General features: G+C 38.2%; 3 protein-coding genes across 4 annotated transcripts; all 3 read left to right on the top strand.

Annotated features, from left to right (window-relative positions):
- The first annotated feature begins 4979 nt into the window (after positions 1 to 4979).
- LOC103442988 (F-box protein SNE-like) lies at positions 4980 to 5450 on the top strand. Its single transcript, XM_008381769.4, has one exon. It carries the CDS (start codon positions 4980 to 4982, stop codon positions 5448 to 5450), a length of 471 nt encoding a protein of 156 aa, XP_008379991.1.
- Positions 5451 to 19736: 14286 nt separating this feature from the next.
- Positions 19737 to 23197, top strand: LOC103442986 (uncharacterized). Its single transcript, XM_008381767.4, has 2 exons — positions 19737 to 20107; positions 20666 to 23197. The coding sequence occupies exon 2, from the start codon at positions 20779 to 20781 to the stop codon at positions 22888 to 22890; it is 2112 nt and encodes a 703-aa protein (XP_008379989.3). The 5' UTR covers positions 19737 to 20107; positions 20666 to 20778; the 3' UTR covers positions 22891 to 23197.
- Positions 23198 to 23328: 131 nt separating this feature from the next.
- Positions 23329 to 25634, top strand: LOC103442987 (uncharacterized). Of its 2 annotated transcripts, none has more exons than XM_008381768.4 (5): positions 23329 to 23938; positions 24145 to 24215; positions 24320 to 24400; positions 24593 to 24636; positions 25302 to 25634. In XM_008381768.4, exons 1-5 carry the CDS (start codon positions 23899 to 23901, stop codon positions 25399 to 25401), a joined length of 336 nt encoding a protein of 111 aa, XP_008379990.1. In that variant the 5' UTR covers positions 23329 to 23898; the 3' UTR covers positions 25402 to 25634. The 2 variants fall into 2 exon arrangements, with proteins under 2 accessions (XP_008379990.1, XP_028963868.1); XM_029108035.2 differs by having other exon boundaries at positions 23721 to 23938; positions 24329 to 24400.
- Positions 25635 to 26709: the final 1075 nt, after the last annotated feature.

The raw sequence follows: 26709 nt of genomic DNA, 5'->3' as shown, positions 1-26709 counted from the left end.
TTCCAAATACACCATCCTCCCCATATCGGATTGTAATCTTTGATGGGCAGAAATGTAATTAAATCATTAAGGGCCTGACTGAGGGCCGAGCTTCTTACCGAAACCCAACACAAAGCTCATGAAGAGAAAGGGGGAGCCCAAACCCTAGCCCAACACAGATTTGATGGGCCATTGTGTAAATGAAGCAAAATCAAGGGGCAAATAATTGACTGTAGCTAAGCTATTGCCACGTTGCTCCTCAACTTTAGAATCGATAATATTTCAAATGGTGTGATATCTACACACCTCATTTTACTTCTCACACACCTTTTTAATTTTCGGCCGTCGGATCGGATGAATTAAAAAAGATCAACGGACAGAAATTAACAAGGGTGTGTGAGAAGTAATTTGGGGTGTGTGGATAGCACACCCCTATTTCAATCTATACAGAAAGCAAAAAGTTATAAGCTCCAACATCATCGGTACATATTGTGTAAAATCTCAATAGTCATTACGTGAAGTGCATGCATTTGCCTTTTTTCTTCTTTTTTTTCTCTTTTTTGTTGGAAAAGCATTTGCCATTGTTTAGAAAATCTTTCATTGAAGATGGGAGGGACAGAGAGATTCAAATTGGAAAATATGATTTTCACAACTCATTTTTCCAACTACATACACAACGCATTCCAATTGAATAAATTAAAACCAATCTAATGAATATAAATTAACAAAGGTGTGCATAAAAAAAGAGATTTAATGGAAAGGACTTTTCTAAAAAAAATTTCTTAACTGAAAATACCCTAATAAGGATTCGACGTGATCATGGAGTGCCGGCTGTCGACTACCTGACGCCCTCCCCCTCCTCCTTTATCCGGGCTGTCGACTACCTGACGCCCTAATAACTCTATTTAATAAAAAAAACACAAATTACATATATCAAACTCTAAATATTAAAACTCAAGGCTTGGAAGCAAATGCAACCCTCCCATTTTTTTCTTCTTGCCCTTGCCCTTAATGGGCGTTACCCTAGTAAATCCGTTAAACTATTGCAACTATTTTTAGAGCTGAACATTGTAGTGCCACTATTTCTCGAACTGAACATTGTACTGCCATTATTCTCAAACTGAACACTGCAACTATTTCTAGAACTGAACATTGTCACTGCTACTATTTTTAGAACCGAAAACTACCACTACAACTATTTCTAGAACTAAACATTACCGCTATTTTTAGAACTAAATACTGCGATTATTTCCAGAACTAAATGCCGCTACTATTTCTAGAACCAAATCTGAAAGTATCAGTTTTGAGGAGGCATGTACACAAAAAGAAAGTGATAACAGTATAGGATCAATAGATGATGTAGTGCCACATGCCAATAGATTACATATTATTTTATAAGTTTGTTTGAGTGTTTTCTTAGTCTATAACTCTGTTGCTTCACAGGAAGCCTATGAGGACAGGATCTTCTCTCTTGGGTTGAGGACTAATTTCATCAGGTTTGGTCGAAAATTGGCAAAAATCACTGGAAAAACGTCACCTTTGAAGAGCTTGATTTCCATAGACATTAAATTTCAAGGTGTGGGGTCTTGTATTAGAAGAAAGAAGGCATCAACACAAAATCATAATATGTGTCTTTGCGTGATTTCGTTACCGTATGAGAAACTTATGAAGAATTTAAAATTGAAAATAAGAAAACCGGTAGAACGAAAATTGTCAAAGAGCAAAATCGAAACTCGGTCAATTATTTTGGTTGGGCAATCTAATTGGGCTGTTTAATGTTTGATCTTATTCTAATCATTAAATAAAGCTATTAAAATACTTATGGTTAAGATTTAAAGTTTCGAAATATTTTTGTTAATTTTTCGTAAAAAACATATAAGGTGCATGAATTTCATTTCTCATTCTGATTTAACTTTCCAACTATGATATGCTCGACTTATTGGGTCATAGATCTGAGTGCCAATGCAATATTTGGTCAAATAGTAGGGAAATGCAAGATTTGATCAAACCATAGGGGAAAACCTTTCTTCTAATAATAATATACACAAGTATTCATGCTCGCGCGTTATAACAGGTCGAGAAATTTTTCATGTAAATAAAGAATTATACTCAAGTTTTTTAATACCATATATTTGTGCAAGAAAAAAAATTTTGATTTCTGTCCACAAAATGAAATTAAAGCAATATTAGAAAAGGATACATTTGTTTTCAACAACAATACAACTAAGTGTACTTACATATTATAGCATTCAACCCACTATCTATTTGATGAAAATGAACTTGCTCCACTAATAAAACCGTTAACCTTAAAAAGAAACCATATACGTTTAAATAGGCCCTAGCTAATTACATTTACATGCATGGCTCAATTGCAATGTAGCTTAGCTACAGTGCCACCCCTCTCCAAGTTTAGAATAGAGTAATGTTGACCTATTTATGTGGCACATACTTTACAAACAACAAAGTACAAATGACAGACTTCAGGGGAGTGAGTGAAAAACTGTGAAAATTTCATGTGCCTTAAAGGTTTGATCTGCTTGTAGTTTTGCAATTATTTATCAAATTCTTTCTTCACTGCAAGAGAATAGAAAACAGTGCTCTCTCTTTCAAGTGAGTCCAACAACACAATACAAAACACGCAGCTCTCTAAAATGCAGGAAATTGTGTGGGGTAGTAGTCCTCCTCCTATCTTTATAAAATCCAATGTCAAATCTCAAAGCCTTTTATTTTATTGGTATTTTTTTTCTTTCGTTTGTTATATGCTTCCTGTCTAAGAGGACTTTGGGGGGGGGGGGGGGGGGGAGGGGGGGGCTTCCTTTCTGAGCCAAATTCCAACCTCATGAGGACAAGCAGATAGTTGCTGACTCACATCTAAAAAGTCTGCTCTTGCTGTGGTTGGTATCCAATGCCCCTCGTCTCAATTATTTTTCCTGCAGAGGAAACTTGTAAACACATCCTCCTATGTGATATAATATCACTTTTCTGTGTTACATGGAAGAAGAAGAAGAAACCCATCATCTGAATCTGATGCAGCATGCAGTTCCTTTTATCCTTCCATTTGGCCTCCACCACTTAAGCAAATTATAAGTAGTTGAGTCATGAACTTATTAGAGCTCAATTTAGTGAGAGTGGATTATTTTTACTACAACTATGAAATACATACATACATACATACATACATACATACATATATATATATATATATATATATATATATATATATCTTGTTAAGATAATTGTCATATCCCAGCCCGGGCCCCCATCACATCTCGGGCTCAACTCCCCCGTAGCACGATATTGTCTGCTTTGAGCCCCGACCACACCCTTACGGTTTTATTTCTGGGAACTCACACGAGAACTTCCTAATGGGTCATCCATCATAGGAGTGCTCTCGCGCGCTACTCGCTTAACTTCGGAGTTTCGATGAAACCAGAAGCAAGTGAGCTCCAAAAAGATCTCATGCTAGGTAGGGATAAGAATATACATATAAGGCTTATAGGATCCACTTCCCTAGATAATGTGGGATGTTACATAATGGCATAATGCCACCGCTAATCGCATATTGCTGCCTTTATTTTAATAAAAACTATAAAATATATATCATTGGCAATCGTACGCGAGTATGCAAAGAATTAGTGATCGTTGATAATTGTACGGATCCCTTCATAGGGTTTGTTTTTTATATTTAGAGGCTAGGAAGTTATTTGTCCTTAGAATTATTCACACACACGCACGCTACAAAACCCTAGCTGCTACCATACTTACTAGATGGTCCACAACTTGGCTTAACGTAGACGAAGACACGCAGCGAAGCAATAACCATAGACTTTCACACGGGCTTAAAACCAAAGTCTTGAAGTATTCACAGCTGCACACACAATAACAATATACAAAACAACAAAAACAACAAACAACAAATCTAGCTACTTAACCCCAAAAAACAATATTCAAAAGCAGAAAATGAAAGAAAAAAAAAAAGAGACGAGCAATATTCAGCATCGGTTCCAGTTATCTGTGCCTTGGAACTTTTCCTTTGGCCCCTTCTCCCTTCCCTCGATACCCACGCAAGATACACAGACTCTACTAGGCATCCCTCCTCCTTCTCCAACCCAAACCTTCATTTTTCTTTTCTTTATTAATTAAACTTACTCGTTAACAGAACAGTATAGCTAAGAGTACTAGCTATTAGGGAGGGACTTAAGGCACCGTTTGATACATGAGACGGGACGGAACGAAGTGGGACGAGATGTTCCGTCCCACGTTTGGTGCGCCTAAAACGGGTGGAACGCATTGTTCCACGGGACGAATTTTGGATAAATTTTCTTTCCGCCTCACCTCCTGGAACGACTCGTTCCATATTAATGGAACACAAAATTATAACCTCTCCGTCTCCTTCTTCTTCCTTGTTTCCATCCAAGAGCATCTTTGCTCCCTCTTCATTATGTCCCGTCTTATCCCGTCTCGTCCCGTCTGCATACCAAACGATACCTAAATATATTTATCCAACTTATTCATCAAATGACGTGATGTTCAAAGTTTGTGTCCTATATTATTAATAAGTGAACTATTAAAATCATATGTTGTCGATATATAGTAATACAAATTTGATAACTTAAAACATTTGCTAAGATAAACATCCATTTTTAAAATCATATGTTGTCGATATATAGTAATAATTTACAGTAACTTGTGAATATTGACCAGTATTAACGACAGGTTGATCAAACAATCTCAACCCTAACCAAAAACCAAAATAAAACTCTCTCTCTCTCTCTCTCTCTCTCTCTCGTGCACAAGTCAAACCCCCGTAACGGCTAAACCTCACTTTATGACTACAAATTACACCTTCATGCATAAGCCTATATAAATATATAAACCCTTTAGTCTCTCTTCATTATTTATCTCCTCTCTCTCACTCTCTCTCTGTAGTGCAAGTGTAGTTTGCAACTTTGCATCAGCTAGCTAGTTAGCGACACCATATACCACCACCAAAAACCACCATGCATCAAAACCAAAACACATCATCACAAGACAGTAAAGAGAAAAGACCCAAGTTCTTCATCAACGACCACATTGACATCCTCGTCGAGATCCTCAAACGCCTCGACGGCCCCTCCCTTGGCGTCGCCGCCTGCGTCTGCCACCTCTGGTCCACAGTCGCCAGAAACGACACCATCTGGGAACACCTTTGCTTCCGACACGTGTCATCTCCCCCACCCTGCTCCGTGAGACCCGTAGTCGTCGCCCTCGGCGGCTACAAGAGGCTCTACAGGGTCTGCATGCGCCCTGTCCTGAGTCGACTCAGTGACTCGGAAATGGTCAAGCGAGTCTGGACGCGGGACGAGGTCCAGCTCTCGCTGTCGTTGTTCTGTGTTGATTACTACGAGAGAAGCGGGAGGCTCGGCGCCGGTGGTGGCGGGGATGCGTCCGCATCGTCTCTCATGTTCCTCTGCAACACTGTGAATGTGTGATTCGTTGACTTTTTAGCGCTTTTAACTTTAGTGGGTCCCAATGAGTAATAGTAGTATTCATATCGTAAAAAGGTGATTTTTTTATTTTATATATTTTTACTACTAGCCTGCTAGGGTTACTAAATAATTGTGATTTGATTTATTAATTGGGACTTTTAGATCCAGGTCTAAAATCATAGAGTGTTTTTAGGAATGTGTCCAGTTATTTAATTATATGTATTTATTTCTTTTATACTCATTTAATGTTTTCTAAAAATATTAAAAATCAATTAAAATCTTTTAATATTATGCATTTTTCAACTCTAAAATATCTAATTAATATCTTATAACAAAAAAACTAATATAAGAAGCATTCTACCCTAACTCAAGTGACAAATTTATGAATGTATATTATACCTGTAAGTGAGATATGAAACCTAACTAAAATGTAGAAAAAAACATAATATACCTACAAGTAAGACACATTTGACACACCCCGACCTAGATCAGGGCATGTTGGTCGTCACGTGAGAACGACGTAACCATGTGCACAGTTCGGAAGCAATATTGATAAACGGAAATGCGAATAAAGCACTAGATAAGGTAATGTGCAAATTCACAATTAGAGCATAAGTAGTCTAAGTGCAGTCCAGCTGGACGAATACTAATTATACAACAACAAAGATAATCCTATGTTGGCAATAATCTGTTAGAGCTGTCGTGAATTCCTCGTAAGCCACCAACAAGCACACCTAACTAGAACCTATAGGGGCACAAAACAGAAAGTGTGAGTGGACAAAAACAAAGCTTTTCAAAACCATTTCATTTAACAAAAATTCTAACCCCTCGCCGTAAAACCTGTATAATTTCCCAGAAGATAGAATGCATATATATATATATATATATATATATATACAAATCTCAAAACCATGCTCAGAATAGTAATATTCAAAAGTATGACATGTCAAATATCTCAAAATAACATAATAAGTAACTCAGGTGAAATAACATATCAGCCGGATCCACCTAAAGTGGCATGTACGGCTGAATCTATAGCTCAACAAGTATGCCTACACACGAGTCGGAACCACCTAAAGTGGTATGTACGACATGACTAGATGTAAATAAATACGCTCTATTGCTACGATCACGTGAAGACTGTGCGAATAATCGCAGGTCACCTACGAGTCGGAACCACCTAAAGTGGTCTGTATGACAAGACTGCGCACCTAACTTGGATCCAAGGTGAGCGTATGGTGCGGGAGGTGAACATCACGTGAAGGACTATGGCCCTAACCATGGGCGGGATCACTAACACCGGAGTGCAGGTTATGAGCTCTCAACACATCTCACATAATCATCATTTCATATAAACAGTCTACAACTTACCTCATACTTACCTGAGCGCCCACAACGTTAAATCACATTTATGCATACTAAACTAATTCATAGTCTAAGCATGATACCATATGCATGACATTTCAAAACATAAATTTCATTTAAACTCATTTTCTGGGAAAAATACCAACTATATAAGTATATACTGAAAACCAAAAGCCCACTCACTGATATGTGGAAGGGTCGTAACCCCCGAGCCTTTCTTGACTGCGCTCGTCCTCAAGTTAAGTCTCACTTATATGCGAAACAACTATATAAATATTATTTAAAGCACATACACAAAACTAGGTAAAAACTTCTCATACAGTGCTAAATTGGGGTATTTGAATATATCATCGATACCTACTCAACCCCAGGAACATCCCCATATTTTTAGAAAAAAATTCTGAGCACCCACGCGCCGGCAAGGGCATCGCCAGACGCGCCCCCACGAGCGGCCAACCCTGACGGAAACTTAACTGTTGTTTGGAATAATACCATGCCTTAAATGATTTTTCCCGAAAAACGCAATTAAATGATTTATGCTTTAAAAATGCCATGCCTTTTGAATAATACTTAAACAATGAGTTGGATTGTTTGCATATATATAATTGTGGTGCTGTGAACGCTCTGAAGTGCAAAGGTACGCATGACACACATGTAAGTTCAGGTAAGTTTAGGTAAATTCAAGTAAGTTTACTATATTAGTTAATTGATGAGATATGTGATGAGATATCAATATGTCGTGTAGGTCACTAGAGGTGACTCCGACTATTATATGCTAGCCATAACTGATGATATATGTGATGAGAAATCAATATGTCGTATAGGTCACTAGAGGTGACTCCGACTATTATATGCTAGCCATAATTGATGAGATATCAATATGTCGTATATGTGACTAGAGGTGACTCCGACCATTATATGTTAGCCATAACTGATGAGATATGTGATGAGATATGAATATGTCGTATAGGTCACTAGAGGTGACTCCGACTATTATATGCTAGTCATAACTGATGAGATATGTGATGAGATATCAATATGTCGTATAGGTCACTAGAGGTGACTCCGACTATTATATGCTAACCATAACTGATGAGATATGTGATGAGATATGAATATGTCGTATATGTCACTAGAGGTGACTCCGACTATTATATGCTAGCCATAACTGATGAGATATGTGAGGAGATATCAATATGTTGTATAGGTCACTAGAGGTGACTCCGACTTATATGATAGCCATGATTGATGAGATATGTGATGAGTTATGAATATGTCGTATATGTCACTATAGGTGACTCCGACTTACATGCTAGTATATATAATGAATATATGTGATGAGTTAACATATGTGGTGAATACGTGATGAGCTAGTAGACGTAATGAATATGTGATAAGTTAACATATGATTAAATATGTGAAGCATGACTTGTATCAATATATGTGTATAAAAATGTATATTTTTATATTCTAAGTCTGGAAATTATACAGGTGTCGTAGCGATGGGTTATAGCAATTTATATGATTTCTATTAAAATTTTAATTACTAGGCCACTCACCTTTGTCTTGTCTTCACCCCCAGGTCTTCTTAGCTGAGCTTTCTTATCGTTGAGGAATCGTGGTGATTCTTAGTATTGAAGATTATTCAAGGCTACGATTCTTAATTCACTCTTCTGTACTTGCTTATGCTCTAACATCACGTGTGAAGTGGGTTCATTCTCGCTCACCAGTGCACTCTGGTATTTAGGCACTCTTAGGTTTAAATTTATTCACAATATTTCCACATCATCACACTTTATAGCTTCGTCACCTTCCAGGTGTCGACCAACACAGCTCAATTCGGAGTCCTAGTGGACATTCCGGGTTGGGGTGTGTCACAACGTCCAAGGGTAAAATAGACATTTCACACTGTCAATAAAAAAATAATTTGGGACGGGCTGTCACACATTAATCTGTGGTAGGTTGACTATGAAATTTTTTTTGTCATATAGGTAGATAAATACAATTAACCTGTAATATAAGTTGATTATAAAAATTAAAATAAAATCTATAAATAGGATAAAGCAAGAGGAAGAACAAGAAATAACAAAAAATAAAAATAAAAAGAAATAATCAAAGAGATAATTAGGAATAAATTTGATTTTTACATCATTGAAGAGATAATTATTGATAATAAAATAATTAAATTTAAGGAATTGGACTGATTTTATTAAATTGGATTATTCCTACTAATAATTTTGGAAGGGGAAAAAGCGAGATGGTAGAAACCTACCTACTTATTTATTTTTAATTTTTAATTGCTTAATTTTTGGCATTGGTAGTACCTAATTTTTATGTTTATCAACATATTTGTTGTAATTTTATTCAAACAAAATTGGACTCAGAATCTTTGGGAGGCTAAGCACGCCTTGACAAAAAAAAGGGCTAATGCCAAAATTTAGTGGATCCTCTTTTTCCTCTTATTCCTATTGACAAAGAGATTCCTAAATCAAAGCCATTTTTTTTTCAACAAACAATAATATTTATACTAAGAAGGTAAGGGTGTGGACTAATTTTCACAATAGCCTAGTAATAATTTGGTTCAAATTCACCTTTGGCGGAGTTGAACTTGAGATCTCTCACGTATAAGTGAAAAAAAAATACTACTAAACCATAGTACAAAGCCCATTTTTTAATTCCAGTTTTTTTTTTTTTTTTTTTTGCTCTGGAAATTCAATTCCATTTATGAAAAAGAAAAAAAATGGAAAAGATGCATTTCCAAATGGAAACTCAATATGGAAACGATTGTTCTTTAGTTTTTTCTTTATATGGTATTTTATCAAACGTTAAGTCACTAGAATCAGCGCAGTAGTAAGAGTAAGTAGAACGATGAGTAAGATCAATCAAATTCAGAGTTTGAAAGCGTCCAACATAACCATAAAAATATTTAAAGAAAACCCTAGTTGTGCAACGGAATGCTAAAAAGTGTTGAAGTCCCTTTGAGTTCAAAAGACAACCTTGTGAGAAAACATTAAGTTTTAGCATGGTAGGCCACAAAGACCCAGTTCTCCCAATGGCAATTGGGCATTGTGATTCAATTGTTTTAGAGCGTGTGTCTCTTATAAAGTGAGATATGGGCCACAAAAATGGTTGATTGGGACTTAACAGAGCCTAATCTACTGGGTGGTCCAACAAATAGGCGATCATTGACTCACTCCAGGTTCCAACCAGTTTCCTAACCACATTTTCAAATCCGAAGATGACATTCCACAAAAACTTTTTCCTTAGTTTTTCTTTAAATTAATGGGCGAGAAATTTTTCAGTGTATTAGGAATACAACTTAATTTACTAAGTGTTATGATACAAATGATTGAATATTTAAAAGAAAAAAAAATACAACTTCTTGTATTATGATATTTGGTGTATCGGATTTATATTTTCGACAAACTGAAAATTTTCTTGTCATAGGTTAGTGGTGTGGGGTCTATTTTAGTGTCATTGTAATAGTCATGTTGTAGAGAAAAATGCAGGTTATAGATCAAATGACCAGCTTGCTAGTTAGACAGTCTAGTCAATTAAAAAAATGATGTCATATTGTTAGTTACTTATCGTGTGAATTTCTATTAGTGAATTGATGTATTGATAAAATTTATCAATATTGACATGTCGATAAACTATTGATAAGATTTTGATTTTAATTGGTCGGACCAGCCAGTTAGTCGGTCTAAACCAAGTTTGTCTCTATGTTGCGTTACTAATCTACCCATCATCAAACTATTTAATGAAAGAATAGGGTCTTTGCTCTTTGGTATGGTGAATGAGCTGTATCATGATCATCCACGGAAAGTAAAAAACCAAAATATTTAAAGTTTTTTTATTTAGAGTTTTAACAAAACATTCTTGGTATTATTCACTTTTAACGAAAAAGATATTTTTACTTTAAAAAATCATTCTTGATACTATTCACTTACAACATTTTTTTGTTTTTTTAATTAAAACTCAAAGTTTTCAAACATTTTTCATGAATTTTCTTTTTGTTTTTTTTTAATAGAAGATATAATAGTATTTGATGAGATTGGGTATCTGTCCTAGAAGATTTCAATTTAATACCAGACAAAACTTACGGGCCAAAAGAAGAAGAATATAATACCAATTGGAAAAAAGAAAAGAAAAAGAGCACCAGTAATTCATTATTTATTTTGTCTTCCCATACAAAGGTGAAATGTTGAAGAATACTGAAAGTTGTATGGAACGGGTTTATCATCATGTGACTGTTCAGTACAATAATGAAATATCATGTGAAAGTTGTAAACATTCCTAGTTTAAGTATGATTGTGTAAATCCTAGATAAGATTTGATTCTAGTTATCCTTTCCTATTGCAACTTGTATTACTTGGAGGAGAAGGAATATCTTCTCTCCCTTTACTACTATAAATAAAGGCACAATGTAGGAGGGATAACAACACACACATTCCCCTACAATTCTACAAACACACATCTCTCTCCTCTCTCTCTCTGCCGTCGGCTCTAGTCCCTCTGTCAGATAAAATAGACCACAACACGTTATCAGCACGCTCTTCACGCTGTGCTTAGAAGAATTTAAAGAGAATTTATTCGTCTACAATCAGGGGAGTATTACGTTTCAATTATTTTTAATTGATTAAATCTTGATTTTATTGAATTCATATATTGTTATTGATTCAATTTATTTTTCTTCTTATGTTGAACGTGATACAAGCTTGAAGATGAAAGCCGAAATTGAAGAAATAATTTTTCTGCATCAAACCAGTTCATCTATATCATCACGCAATCAGGTTCTTTCTAAACAACGGCTTTTAACTCGATATTTTGCAAGCCCTGATAGCATGAACATTCACCATGATGCATGACCCAACTTTACGTTTAACGTATTTTAGATTCTACATAAATTGTGTATGCTTCATAATCAAAATTGCTACAATTATGTGAATTTGATATTTGTCATGAATTGAATCCTACATATGTACATGCATTGAAACTATTATTTGCATATGCATCAACGTAAATATGTGATTCATTAAAATTATACATGCATATAATATAATTGAATACAAAAAAAAAAAAAACGAATTTTTTTTTTTTAGGGCTGCACACAGCAGCCCATTCCCCTCTTCTCACCCCGTGGGCCTGTAATCCCACCCGAGGGTTCTTGGCCTATATTTTTAGGCCCCGAGATTTTATTATTTAATTTTTTTTTAAATAATATGGGTTTTTATATTTTCACCCACACTTTAATTTGGCCCCGAAGACCAAAAATAAATTAATTCACTTATCATTATACAATATTTCTGCATATATTCTTTGCATATTTGTTTGCATATATATTTGTGTTTGCCTGCAGGAATATATGAACCTGAAGTTCATAATTACTTTGAAACCCGAAGTTTCTTATACACATGCCTTGTTTGAAAACCCGAAGTTTTCACTTAAATATATCACCCATGAAAACCCGAAGTTTTTCATGCAAAATTAAACCAATACATGACTATTAGAACCTGTATGTTCTACTCCTATGTGAATGGATTGATTTTTCTCCATTACACTAACCACATCTTGTTCATCCATTTTGTGATAGGAACATGTCGAATTTGAACAAACTCGACTTCACCGCTTTGGAGGTTTCTGGAAGGAACTACCTCAAGTGGGTTCAAGATGTGAAGCTCCACCTCACTGCAAAGAACTTGCGTCCTGCTATTGAAGAAGCCACAGATAAACCTGTTGGCGAGGCTGAAAAAGCCACTGCTATGATCTTCATTCGAAGACATATCCATGACGCTCTACAAACTGAGTACCTTGCTGAGGAGGATCCACGTGCATTATGGGTCGCTTTGGCTGATCGTTTCGATCACCAAAAGGACATATTCTTGCCTGAAGCAAGACACGACTGGCAGCACTTGCGCTTCCAAGACTTTAAGTCTGTGAATGAATATAATTCTGAAGTTTGTCGAATCCGATCACTTCTCAAGTTTTGCAATGAAACTTTGACTGAAGAGGATCTCCTGGAGAAGACCTACTCGACCTTCTCTGCTTCTAATATTGTCCTGCAGCAACAATATAGAGCTCAGAAGTTCACTAAGTTCTCGGATTTGATCTCTGTTTTACTTCTTGCTGAAAAGCAGAACCAGCTGTTGATGAAGAATCATCAAGCTCGACCTACTGGGGCTACTGCTGTGCCTGAAGCACATTATAGCACTAATCAGCACCCAAAACGCCAAAAGAGGCGTGGTAAGGGCGGCCAGAAACCATCCCACCAAGGTCAACAGAGCCAAGGCCCATCCAAGGGAGGAAACAAAGCCCAGAAGCGCCCAAACCTCGCTCCTAAGGCCCCGAACTTCAAGAATAAGGGCAAAGCACCTGCCACAATGAATGACGATATGTGCTATCGTTGTGGTTCCAAGGACCATTGGTCCCGTATTTGCCGTGCTCCCAAGAAGGTTGTGGATGCATATCATTCTCGTCGTACGAAGTTTGAATCAAACTTCCTGCAAGTGGACGAACCGGAGACTACAAAGATGGAGGTTTCTGATTTTCAGGAGGATACCACTCCTATGGAAGATTAGAATCTTAGACATAGACTTATTTTTCAGTTAAAATAAGACAATTGGGGCCGAATTCCACCTTGTGGCCGAACCCACCTTGTTTTTTTGTTGATTTTGAACAATTTTCCTTTATGTTTTGGATTATTAGTTGGCGATTTATTTTGGATATTAAGTTTTTTCCTTGAATAAATGAAATTATTTTGAATTGATACTTGTTTTTATAAACTTTTATGCATGTGACCGATTCAAATTAATTTTTCATTCTAAGGTATGACTAGTGGGAAAGTTAGTTGTCTGGCAGATAGTGCAACCACGCATACTGTTTTGCGTGAACGCATCTATTTCACTAACTTCGTACCTAAGAATGCACCTCTGACAACCCTCTCAGGCCCATCCAACCTGATCGAAGGATACGGTAAGGCACGTATAATGTTGTCCAATGGTACAATCTTGACCATTGCTGAGGCACTCTATTCTCCACGTTCCGGAAGAACGTTACTAAGTTTCAAGGACATTAGAGATAACAATTATCACGCTGAAACCCACGTAGAAAACGGAGTTGAATTTCTGTGCGTAACTTCCTACGAATATGGCCAGAAGCGTATTCTAGAGAAGATGGAGCGTAACCCGAGTGGTCTGTATACTACGACCATACGCCCCATAGAATGCCACTATGTGGCCGGCCCTACCACAGGGACCGCGCACGAAATTACACTTTGGCATGATCGTTTGGGACATCCTGGACGAATAGCGATGCGCCGTATCCTCAAAACTTCACACGGGCATCCACTAACCCGAAGCTTAAGTTCGATCCATGAAATTGCATGTCAAACATGTTCTATGGGAAAGCTTATTACTAAGCCTTCTTATGACAAGATTCGTTCGAATCCTCCCATTTTTCTACAACGGATTCAGGGGGACATTTGTGGACTGATTCAACCTCCCTGCGGACCATTTAGATATTTTATGGTTTTGGTTGACGCTTCTACACGTTGGTCACACGTGTGCTTGTTGTCCACAAGGAACGCTGCATTCTCCAAACTGTTGGCTCAGGTCGGTTGGGGTTGAAGTTGAACATCCTGTACCCCATGTTCACACCCAGAACGGCCTGGCAGAGGCTTTCATTAAGCGTTTACAAATGATTGCTCGATCGTTGGTCATACGTACCAAGCTCCCGATCGCTGCTTGGGGCCATGCAATATTACACGCATCAAAGTTGGTCCGCCTGAGGCCTGTTGCGACACAACCATTTAGTGCCCTTCAGTTGGTCACCGGATGCGAACCCGACATATCGCATCTGCGCGTTTTTGGTTGTGCGGTCTATGTGCCGATCTCGCCGCCCTTACGTACAAAAATGGGGCCTCAGCGAAGGATGGGAATCTATGTCGGATATGATTCTCCTTCGATTATTCGTTACTTAGAACCTTTGACAGGCGATCTGTTTACCGCTCGTTTCGCGGATTGTCACTTCTATGAGACAGTCTTCCCTTCGTTAGGGGGAGATAAGAACGTCAACGTTCCTAATGAACGACGCGAATTATCGTGGACGACTCCCACTTTGTCTCATTTAGATCCCCGCACCGCTCAGTCTGAAGCTGAAGTGCAGCGCATATTAGATCTCCAGAGCATAGCTCAGAGCATGCCAGATGCTTTCACCGATCTAGCGCGCGTGACAAGATCACATATTCCAGCTGCGAATACGCCTGCAAAGATGGATGTACCAAATGTACGAAGGACTACCCTCCTGGAAGCCCGGGACGCCAATTCTGGTGATCCACGTACATTAGCGGCTAGTCAATCATCTGCCCCTACACAAAAGCGTGGCAGACCCCTTGGTTCAAAGGATTCACACCCCCGGAAGAGGAAAACCACGGCACAAGGTCCTGAAGAGCCTACCGTGAATCCGACTATCGCTTACTCATTTTACCCAACTCATGAGGAAATTCTAGATTATGGAAGCGTCCTTGAAGAGACGAATCCTCCTCCCGAGAATCGTGAGATTTCGGTCTATTATGCTAGCTTAGATGATGTGTGGCGTAGAAATGAGATGATTGTCGACGATGCATTAGCATTTGCAGTAGCTACTGAGATCATGTTGAGCGATGACATTGAACCGCGTTCCGTTGATGAATGTCGACGTAGAGCTGATTGGTCAAACTGGAAACAAGCAATCCAAGTCGAACTTGATTCACTTGCGAAACGTAAGGTGTTTGGACCTGTAGTTCCTACTCCTCCACATGTGAAGCCCGTTGGCTACAAGTGGGTTTTCGTTCGGAAGCGTAATGAGAATAACGAAATTGTGCGTTACAAAGCTCGTCTTGTAGCACAAGGTTTCTCACAACGCCCCGGGATTGACTATGACGAAACTTACTCACCCGTTATGGATGTGATTACTTTTCGATACCTTATCAGTTTGGTAGTTTCCGAAAAACTGGATATGCAGCTGATGGACATAGTAACCGCGTATCTCTATGGGGATCTTGATACGGAAATTTATATGAAAGTTCCCGAAGGACTTACATTGACTGGTTCAAATATTTCCAAACCCCGGAACACGCTCTCAATTCGGCTGAGGCGTTCACTATACGGTTTGAAACAATCCAGAAAAATGTGGTATAACCGTTTAAGTGAGTATTTGACTAGTCAGGGATATGTGAATAACGAACTATGCCCTTGTGTGTTCATTAAGAAGTCACATTCCGGATTTGCGATTGTTGCAGTATATGTCGATGACATGAATCTCATCGGAACTCCTGAAGAGCTCGCGAGAACTGCTTCGCACCTGAAGTCGGAATTTGAGATGAAAGATCTAGGTAAGACTCGATACTGTCTCGACCTCGAGATAGAGCATTGTTCGGATGGAATCCTAGTACATCAATCGAACTACACCCAGAAGGTGTTGCGCCGTTTTAATGAGGATAAAACGAAGTCTTCGAGTACTCCTATGGTCGTTCGTACGCTAGATGCAAAGCGAGATCCCTTCCGTCCGAAGGAGGATGATGAAGAGATTTTGGAGCCTGAAGTTCCTTATCTAAGTGCGATAGGCGTTTTATTGTACTTAGCTCAATGCACTAGACCCGACATCTCTTTCGCTGTTAATCTTTTGGCAAGATACAGCAATGCACCAACACGCAGACATTGGACTGGCGTGAAAGACATCTTCCGTTACCTTAAGGGTACTACGGATTTGGGCTTATTCTATCCCTACGAATCCTCGAGTGATGCCGCACCCTATGCTCATCGGGTTGATTCTCGCCTTGTTGGTTATGCCGACGCTGGATACTTATCTGATCCGCACAAGGCGCGTTCTCAGACGGGTTATGTCTTTACCGTTGGAGGCACCGCAATATCTTGGAGGTCAACTAAACAGACCTTAGTTGCCACTTCGTCTAACCATGCTGAAATTCTCGCCTTACATGAAGCAACTCGGGAATGCTTTTGGTTGAGAGCAGTAGTGGGCCATATTCGAAGCTCCTGTGATCTTCATCCCGCCGTTAATGCCCCGACGACGATTTTTGAAGACAACGCAGCTTGCATCGAACAGCTCAAGAAGGGTTACATCAAAGGAGACAACACCAAGCATATTGCGCCGAAGTTCTTCTTTACACATCAACAACAAGAGCATCAGAAGATTGAAGTCACGCAAATCCGATCACAAGACAATCTGGCCGACCTCTTCACCAAATCACTACCGAAGGCGACGTTTCAGAAGCTTGTTCATGGAATTGGTATGTGTAAACTTTCTGAGTTGTAACTTTGCTATTTCTCTTTGGAATTATGTCAAACTCAGGGGGAGTATCTTCTGGATACTTGCTTGATCTTAATGTACTCTTTTTCCCTACGATTAGGAGCATTTTTCCCACTGGGTTTTTGCTACCTAACTAGGTTTTAACGAGGCACCCACCTTGGGCTGGTCATATCCCTGATGACGTCCTGTAGACGTTTCTTTTGACTTTGCATTTCTCACGCATTTTTCCTTAGACTATGGATTTTGTCCCTACTTGGGTTTTTGCCATAGCCTTAGGGTTTTTTAGTGAGACTTACTACTTATGCAAGTTCCTACCTTATTGAGAATAAGCGTTGTTCCTTGGAATCAATGCCGACGAGTCGACTTCCTCAACTTCTGCATGATGCTGAATCTACCTTGAGTATTTACCCACTCAAGGGGGAGTGTTGTAAACATTCCTAGTTTAAGTATGATTGTGTAAATCCTAGATAAGATTTGATTCTAGTTATCCTTTCCTATTGCAACTTGTATTACTTGGAGGAGAAGGAATATCTTCTCTCCCTTTACTACTATAAATAAAGGCACAATGTAGGAGGGATAACAACACACACATTCCCCTACAATTCTACAAACACACATCTCTCTCCTCTCTCTCTCTGCCGCCGGCTCTAGTCCCTCTGTCAGATAAAATAGACCACAACACTTACAACATTTTTTTGTTTTTTTAATTAAAACTCAAAGTTTTCAAACATTTTTCATGAATTTTCTTTTTGTTTTTTTTTAATAGAAGATATAATAGTATTTGATGAGATTGGGTATCTGTCCTAGAAGATTTCAATTTAATACCAGACAAAACTTACGGGCCAAAAGAAGAAGAATATAATACCAATTGGAAAAAAGAAAAGAAAAAGAGCACCAGTAATTCATTATTTATTTTGTCTTCCCATACAAAGCTGAAATGTTGAAGAATACTGAAAGTTGTATGGAACGGGTTTATCATCATGTGACTGTTCAGTACAATAATGAAATATCATGTGAAGATAAATTTTTATATATTGTATCATTGAACTAAAACGTTACGGTAACAATAAATCTGTTTGATGTAAGTCTTAAAAAATATGAGCGCATGATCCACAAAACTCACACTATACACTCTCCAAGAGCTTTCATCTACTTGTATAATAACATAAGACGTACCGTCTGTTCTTCAGACACATTGAAAAATCTCTCCCTAGAACACACAAGGGAGATAGGTAGTAAAAAATGTTATTTATAGCATAATTCCAATTTTAACCCAGCATGTAAGGTAAAAGTGATGAAGTTAAAGTAGTATATGTCACATCCACACACGGGTGGCAATCTTGTCCAAAGAGACAAGTAAAGAAAACGTTACCAGGAGCTACTTGATATGCTAACTAACATGATATGTGATGGCTGTGGATGCTACAAATAACAAATGGAACACCAACAATGGAATGTGGTTAGGCATTTTCTACTTACATAAGAAAGTTGTGTATTTGGAAAGCGATTGATATGATTCTTGATTTTTGAGGTACTTGATTATAAATTTTATTGTGTAATCAAAACTTGTTTTACTTTTAATACTCACGTTGTAGTAAATGCAAGGTAGTCAAGAATCAGAATAAGACAAGACTTTGAAATCAAGGAAAAATAACTAGAAAGCAAGTCGAAAAAAACTGAATAGGGCTTCGAAAAAGGAAAACCCGGATAGCTACATAAATAACATAAGAGAAATGCTAAGGAGACTCTCAAAGAATGACTTTTCATGGACTCTCTCTGTCACCTTACATTTTAACGTCAATTTATGCGTCAACCTAATAAAATATTGTGCCATAAACATGAGGTGACAAAAAGTATATAAAAAGTTACACTTTTGATAAAATACTTGAAATTTTCGAAATTTTCATTGAAGAAAACATGTCATTCGGGGTCAAAAACAATACTTGGTGCTCAGTGATTTGAATTAAAAGTAATTATTAAAAGTAATTATAACACCAAGGGTAAGGAAAGAACTACAAAGTAGATCCAGGTAAAAGCCCAATAAGGCTTCGGAAATGGAAAGCCCAATACTTACATAAATTAGATAATTTTGCACAATTTCAGAGAACTATTATTGGCACTTCAAAAATTTAATTGTGGACTTTTTATAAAAGTATTTTTCTTACTAAATATAGAAATTTTGGAGTGCACAATTAGATTTTTGGAGTGTCAATAACAATTCCCTTTTCATATATGATTGTTGTAAGATTATTCATAATTCTAGAAAATCCAACTACTTAAGTTATACTATTTATAGACTACACGATGAGACGATTGATGTTGAATTTTTTCATTAAATCATAAAATAAAAATTGAATTTTAACGTCAAAATCTGTGATACAAAATATGATCTAAAAACATGATATCCTTAGCATATTAATTAGTAATAATCAAATGAAGCTATTTACCAAATCTCAGCCAAATAAATTGATTAAACAATTAGCTTAATCCAAGTCCACTTCTTCTGCCCACTACCAAACACTCCCCTAATCCAAACGGAAAAAAAGTAACGCCGTTAACACATGGCAGCGCAGAATAGCAACCCTCACCATTAAATACTATTAACACACTGTTTACTCCCACTGAAAATTAAAAAAAAAAATTCAAACCAACTTTTTACCAAAAAATTAATCCTGTCCAAATCTCCGACACCTATATCGACGGAATCGCCAATTCCACGCCGTCGATCGCCGCACTCGGCCATCGCCAGCACCAAATCCGCCGACCCAACCACCCGATTTCGCAGCAAAAACCCTAAAAATAGAAACTTTACCGTTTGGTAAACCTTCTTTCCACTCTTGGGTTGTTAAAAATGAGTTTCTCTCTCAGTGATTTGTGCTTTAGATACAGTGAGATTTGCAATTAGCTGAGCTTGATTGATTTTGCTCGAGCTCCCAAGCACACGTGGCGATCTGGGTTTTCTTCTTCACCTTCATTCGGCTCGAGTTTCAGTGAGTCAATTTTTTTTACTTTTTACTTTGGTTTCGTGCTGAATTTTTAATCTGGGTTAATAATATTTTGGATTTTAGATTTTGGTTTTCGATCTCTGTGCATAGTTGTGAAGCTGTGGAATTTAGTGGAATTTGGGGCTTGATTTGGAAAATTGAGATGATTTGCATGCTTGTTAGTGGGTTTGAAGTGCTAGATTCTTTGTTTTGATAGCTGGTTTAGGGTGTTTGGCTGCCGAGAAAAAAAACTGAGGAAAATGATGGAAAGTTAAACTCGATTTTCTTCGCATTTATGTTGCATGGATCGTAATTTTTCGCTGTAAAATAGGGTTAATCTGATAATTATAAGCCGTTTTGGTGATTGGATTAATTTTGGATTGATTAGCATTGCTTCTGGGTTGAGATTTGAAATTGAATTTTGTTTTAGCCTGGTAAATGATTTCGGCATTTATGGGTATTAATGTCTTAATGAGAGAAATTTGAATGGCTTAGCCAGTCACAGTGCTAAGTAGAAAATTGAAGTTTGATACTCATAAAGATTCTTGATTTTATCTTTTGCAGAAATGAAAATGTGGTTACATATGAGAATTCAGCTATTTCTACAGTTAAGCACATTGGGTTGGTTGTAGATTTTGTTTCGAGATTTTTGGTTTTCAAGTGATCTCTACTCCTACATGGAAGTTAACATGGAGGAGGCTCTTAAAGCGAAAGAGATCGCTGAGAAGCGATTTTTTGAGAAAGATTTTGCAGGTGCCATCACGTATGCAGTAAAAGCTAAATCACTGTACCCGGAACTGGAGGGCATATCTCATATGCTGGCCACATTTGATGTTTATGTTGCGTCTGAGGCAAAATATTATGGTGAAATGGATCATTATAAAATTCTTGGACTGAAGCCTTCTGCAAGTAAATATGCAGTGAAGAAGCAGTACAAAAAGATGGCTGTTTTGCTCCACCCTGATAAGAACAAATGTGTGGGAGCTGACGGGGCTTTCAAACTTGTTTCTGAAGCAGTTACTGTGTTGTCCGACACTGCTAAGAAAAGATTGTATGATCTTCAGAGAAATAAACACTTGGCAGCCGCAGTTAATCAGCCCAATTTGTCTTCAGTTCACGCTGGTGGGGTTCCAGGTTTCAACAATTGTTCCAGTTCATCAGCATCTCATGGTAGGCTTGACACTTTCTGGACCGTCTGCACTTCTTGCAAGGTTCAGTATGAGTATCTCCGTAAGTATGTGAACAAAAGACTTTCATGTAAAAACTGCCGAGGTATTTTCATTGCTGTGGAATCTGGGGCGGCCCCAGCAAATGGTTCTTTTCCTTATACTCCTTGTCCTTGGTCGTATATGCCTAGCAATGGGTATGCGAATCATGGATTTGATGGGGTTACGTATGTTCCAAGCAATGGCACCTTTTTCCCAGGAAACGGGGTCTCAAGTTTGCATTCTGGACATGGGTATGAATATACTTCAAACATGTCGTTTCAGTGGAACTCATATTCTGGAACCTCTGCTGGTGTTGCAGCTCCTCATGGGTCATCAGCTATATCCCCTGGTACTGTTTATCAGTCAAATGGAAATGTTAAGAAAGCTAGAGAGAAGGTGAAATCAAGAGTGAATGGAAAACGTTCCGTTACAACTGCTGTGGCTAAAGTGGAGCTGAACGTGCCTGCTAGCTTTAATGAGCCGCCTGAATCTAAGAGCAATGGACGGGATAAGAAAAGGAAGCTTACTGTGGGAGCGAGTTTTAGAAATGGGCTTGACGAAAAAGTATCAAAATCTGCTTTAGAAGCAAAACTAGCCAATGGAAATGGGAGCATTGGAAATGATCAGAAAATTCCTAGTTCAGGGGAACTTCCAATTAGACGTTGCTCCATGGCACCGGCTTTTGATACTAAGAGGTTATTGCTTGAAAAGGCAAGAACTGAAATTTTGAAGAAATTAGACGAGTTTAAGTTGGCATCAGAAGCGGCAGCTGCTGCTGCTGCTGTAAAGAACACAAAAAGAGAGGCTGAAGTGCGTCAACCAGAAGTTGCACAAGCACATAAATTAGAGATAAAGAATACTGAGCCTCTCTGCATAACTGTCCCTGACCCCGACTTCCATGATTTTGATAAAGATAGGTCAGAAGAATCTTTCAAGCCAAAGCAAATTTGGGCTTTGTATGATGAAGAAGATGGTATGCCTCGCCTGTACTGTCTGATTCGTGAAGTGGTTTCTGTAAAACCATTCAAGTTGGTCATTACTTACTTGAACTCTAAAACTGATAGTGAATTCGGGTTCGTGAACTGGCTAGATTGTGGGTTTACCAAATCCTGTGGAAATTTTAGGGCACGGAATCTTGATGTCATTGAGCAAGTTAACATTTTCTCTCATGTTTTGAGCCGGGAGAAAGCAGGCAGAGGAGGCTGTGTTCGGATATACCCCAGAAGCGGAGACATTTGGGCTATGTATCGAAACTGGTCAAAAAATTGGGACAGATCAACTCCAGGTGAAGTGAGGCACCAGTACGTAATGGTGGAAGTTCTTGATGATTACTCCGAAGATCTTGGTGTCTGTGTATCCCCCCTTGTGAAACTGTCTGGATTCAAGACAGTATACCAAAGCAATACAGACAAAGCAGCCATTCAATGGATTCCAAAAAGAGAGATGCTACGCTTCTCGCACCAGGTGCCATCGTGGCTACTCATGGGAGAACAGAGTAAGCTGCCGGGTAAGTGCTGGGATCTTGATCCAGCTGCAACTCCCGACGAGCTTCTTCACGCTGCAGTGGAACCTGAGGCTTAAGCGCGACATGCTAAAAGCAGGGAAGCAAGAGTTGCTCGGGAGTTGTTACGTTCTAGCATTCTTTAGACAACATGTAGGTTTTAACTGTACAAATATGTCACCCTTTGGCAAGTGGCCAGAGAAACATAAACCCCAAATGATTTTACGGGGTGCTATGTTTTACCCAGTAAAACTTGTGACAACAGTTTCAGAGTCTAATGACTGCTTTGTTTTACATAATTACCCTCATAGTTGTGACTTATCCAGGAGAGTTGTAACACCTTATTCAGGACAGATTGGGAAATCAACAGTTATTTAATTGGTGCAATTTTTTACTTTTAATCTGAATTTTCTTGCCAATCTGTTGCATTTATCTTATCATATTTTCTGTGTTTATATTTTTGAACGCTTAAACAATATTGCTGATAGGGTTTCCACTTTGGACTGAGCTCCTTGTAGTGCTCTTTCAGTTTGCAGGATGACAAGGCTGGCAAATCTCGGTCTGGGATGACGGTTGCTTCGTTGTTTTCGCTTTTCCGACCATATAGTCGGAGAAAAAATTAGCATGTCGATAACAGACTTTAAATTTTGTTTGTTTTCGAGCGCTCAGAGTTAGCTCAAGTGGCGAGAGAGGGTGAAGCTTTAGATCAAAAGATGTCCCGCACTCATCCAAGTGTTCCAGGGGAGTTGATTTTGTCACTCGAGTTTTTCTGTATTGATTTCATCTCTATTTTTCTCGTCATCAGATTGATTAAATAAAGTTACGAGATAGAAATAATAAGTGAAGGGGCTTAGGAAGGAAATAAGTGAAGGAGCTTAAGAAGGAATAAAAAAACGAGAGCTCGAAAATCATTACCTTTTCTGATCTTCTAATTTCAATAACTAAAAGGACAAAAAGTTAAATACGACGCCGTTTAGGAACAGGGACTCTTACTGGCAAACCTCTTTCCAGTTTCCAGAACCACCGCCAATCCCCATACACCAGAAAGTGAGAGAGGCACTGAAACAGAAGCAGGAGAAGAAACAACAATGGATCCTCAGCTGTGGCATAAAGTAGCCGCGCTCTCTGGTATTTCTAATTTACGCTTTTACTATCCCACACTCGAAAAGTTTTAATCTTTGCTGTTTTTTGGGATCCACAGTCTCCATGAAATCGCAATATTTATTAGCATGTATATATATATATATAAACCCTTAATTTGTATAAATTCAATCTCCTTTTTGTTATTTCTATCAAATCTGAGAAAACCCAATTTGTGAATTTTATGAAAACAGGAATGGCAGCACTGGGGTTGGGCACATATGGCGCCCATGGCTTCAAACCCCAAAACCCAACTTACAAAGAGGTTCATACTCTATTTCCCATTTGATTTTAACTCATATTTTTCATGGTTTTATGTTCAGTTTTTGAATTTTCTGGGATTTGATTGTGTTGCAAATAATGGGTTAGGTTTGGCAGACGGCGTCTCTGTACCATTTGGTTCACACAGCAGCTCTCCTTGCTGCCCCCATCACGAAACGCCCCACCATTGTGAGTTAAAAAGTTTAAAACTTTATCAATTTACTTTGAGTTGAATTCAAACCATCGTCTGCGGGTCTGAATCTTAACATTCGGGCATGTGTGGTGATTGCTCAATTTCAAGTTTTGTGATATTTGTTAATCAGTTGCTCGTCTGCGAATTCGTCTGTGAGTACATATTCTAATTTCATCTTTGTTTTGCAGTTTGGAGGCCTTTTGACTACTGGAATACTCGCATTCTCCGGGACGTAAGTTCCATGCCTCTGCACTTCTTCTTTTTTATCTAATTGCTTGGTTAAGTTTATACTGAAACACTATGTTTATCGTGTTAAAACATTCATTCGCATTTCAAGGTTTCTTTGCTAAATGAAGCTAGTTGAATCTGAAATTCGAGTAAAATCACTTGCCTTGTTATTTGTTAGGATGCAAATGAAGTCACAGAACTAGCCTACGGTTAATATAACTACAAATGCAGTTGGCTTTGTGTATTTTACTTTTCCAGAGAGGGACATCTTTATGTATGATATATGCAAGATTGAGAATCGTTTTTGTTTGTCGGCATGGCATAATCCTATACTCTATGAGTAATGGGGGTTCTGGATGGAAAAATGTATCAAACGGTTAATTGGCACAGTGACATTACGTACGTGCTTATTGCAATGGTAGCGATGTGTAGGGTCAGGGTGTCAATATTTCGTTTCTGGACTCAAGAAATCCTCGTTTGCTAGTCGCTCAAGGCTTGGCATTTGGCAAACTGCACGTTGAGGGTTCTGCCTTGAGTGCGGAGTCTATGCATCTTTCCAGGGGACCTTTTCCGGTTGCTTTTCTGCGAGGAAACAATATTCATGGCAGTGCTTGCACTGTATTCTCATTCTCAGAAGTTAATACTGATTGAAATATTGTGATTTTGCAGGTGTTATACTGTGGCATTCCTTGAGGATAGAAAGTACTCGACATTGGCTCCTTTCGGTGGCTTTGCTTTCATCGCTGCTTGGGGTAGCTTGCTATTCTAAGAACTTCAACTTCTATGGATCCCTGTACAACTTATGTTTTCAGATTCACTATTTATGATCAACACTTTCATCTTCTCAAATAGATCCGACTGCGCCTTTGTTGAATTTCAAAGTTGCCCAAGGACCAAGTAATTGCCTAATGATGTATGATGTATAGCAATGTACTGATTGTGCCACTTCAGCGGTACAAAACCATTTATGATAAAGAGTATCGTGACAGTATTTCAAGTTAATCACGCTTTATCGTTTATTACAATTTTCAAACACTGACACCCCCGTTGCATGAAAGTACATTAGAAAAAAACCCCCACTTCCTAATTTCTACTCTAGCAGTAGTTTTCCTGTTTTTTCAATGTTGTGAAAATTAAAAAGATTTGTTGCGCAGATTGACAAATTTTATATCCATGGATGTATGTTCAAACACGTTAACTTCTCTTCTCGATATTAAAAGAGAATCTAATTTCGAATCATTCCGCCCGTTGAGTGAAAAACAAGATCAAGACCCTTATGTTTTTTTAGGTTAAACGTTGGACCATCGGTGTGCACAATTTTCTGCTCGGTTGTCCCAATTGACAGAAAGCTTTGGAAGAAGAACCAAGTACAAGACGAGAAACAGAGCAGAATCCGTAGACAGTAAACAGCGGAGACGAAGTGCCGTGACTGCTTTCTTGTTGATTAACAAATTCTCTGTTTCACCAATCCGATAGTTTCAATGTAAATGTTTCCCAACAAGCAAGCACAATCATGTGACAAAATAATCAGTGCCACCTAAAAAACCTAATTTGTCTTGGGCTTACATCATGGACCACCTTTGAATTTAATGTGCCAAGGCAGCACCATCTTTGTTGTCGAGAGAATCTGTCTTGTAACTGTGCTATATCCTCGTTTTTCTAGAGTAGGCATCGCATGACAAGTACCACATGAAAAGAGGGACTGATTTCGTGACCGAGGAATATTTGTGGAAGGGGCATTTGGGAACAGAACGCAACCTCAATTGCAACGGTGAACACTCCATTTGAGTTACATGCGCCTTGTCGAGGAAAATTCGATTTTAGAAGATACCCATTCTAGAGTGCTCTAAATTATAAGATACTCTAAGCTTTTTAACCATTAGATATTGACTTTTGTGTTTCTGACCAAAGATCTAACAACTAAAAAGTCTGAAGTATCTAATACTCCGAAGCACCATAGAAAATCGATCTTTTTCTGTGTGAAAAAGGAGGTGATAAGCCTATAGTATCACTTGCAAGTTACAATGACACAGCTTTTCACAACCTTGAAATTTTGTTTCACTTGGGATTTTTAAGC

The sequence above is a fragment of the Malus domestica genome, chromosome 09, assembly GCF_042453785.1.
Source record: "Malus domestica chromosome 09, GDT2T_hap1".
Lineage (NCBI taxonomy): Eukaryota > Viridiplantae > Streptophyta > Magnoliopsida > Rosales > Rosaceae > Malus > Malus domestica.
This window is presented reverse-complemented; position numbering and strand designations above follow the sequence as displayed.

What these genes read in the sequence shown, in the direction of transcription:
- LOC103442988 (XM_008381769.4), top strand. Translation starts at nt 4,980, where the DNA reads ATGCATCAAAACCAAAACACATCATCACAAGACAGTAAAGAGAAAAGA.
- LOC103442986 (XM_008381767.4), top strand. Translation starts at nt 20,779, where the DNA reads ATGGAAGTTAACATGGAGGAGGCTCTTAAAGCGAAAGAGATCGCTGAG.
- LOC103442987 (XM_008381768.4), top strand. Translation starts at nt 23,899, where the DNA reads ATGGATCCTCAGCTGTGGCATAAAGTAGCCGCGCTCTCTG. An exon ending in TAAAGTAGCCGCGCTCTCTG is followed by an intron (nt 23,939 to 24,144) that starts GTATTTCTAATT and finishes TTATGAAAACAG; the next exon opens with GAATGGCAGCACTGGGGTTG. An exon ending in AAAACCCAACTTACAAAGAG is followed by an intron (nt 24,216 to 24,319) that starts GTTCATACTCTA and finishes ATAATGGGTTAG; the next exon opens with GTTTGGCAGACGGCGTCTCT.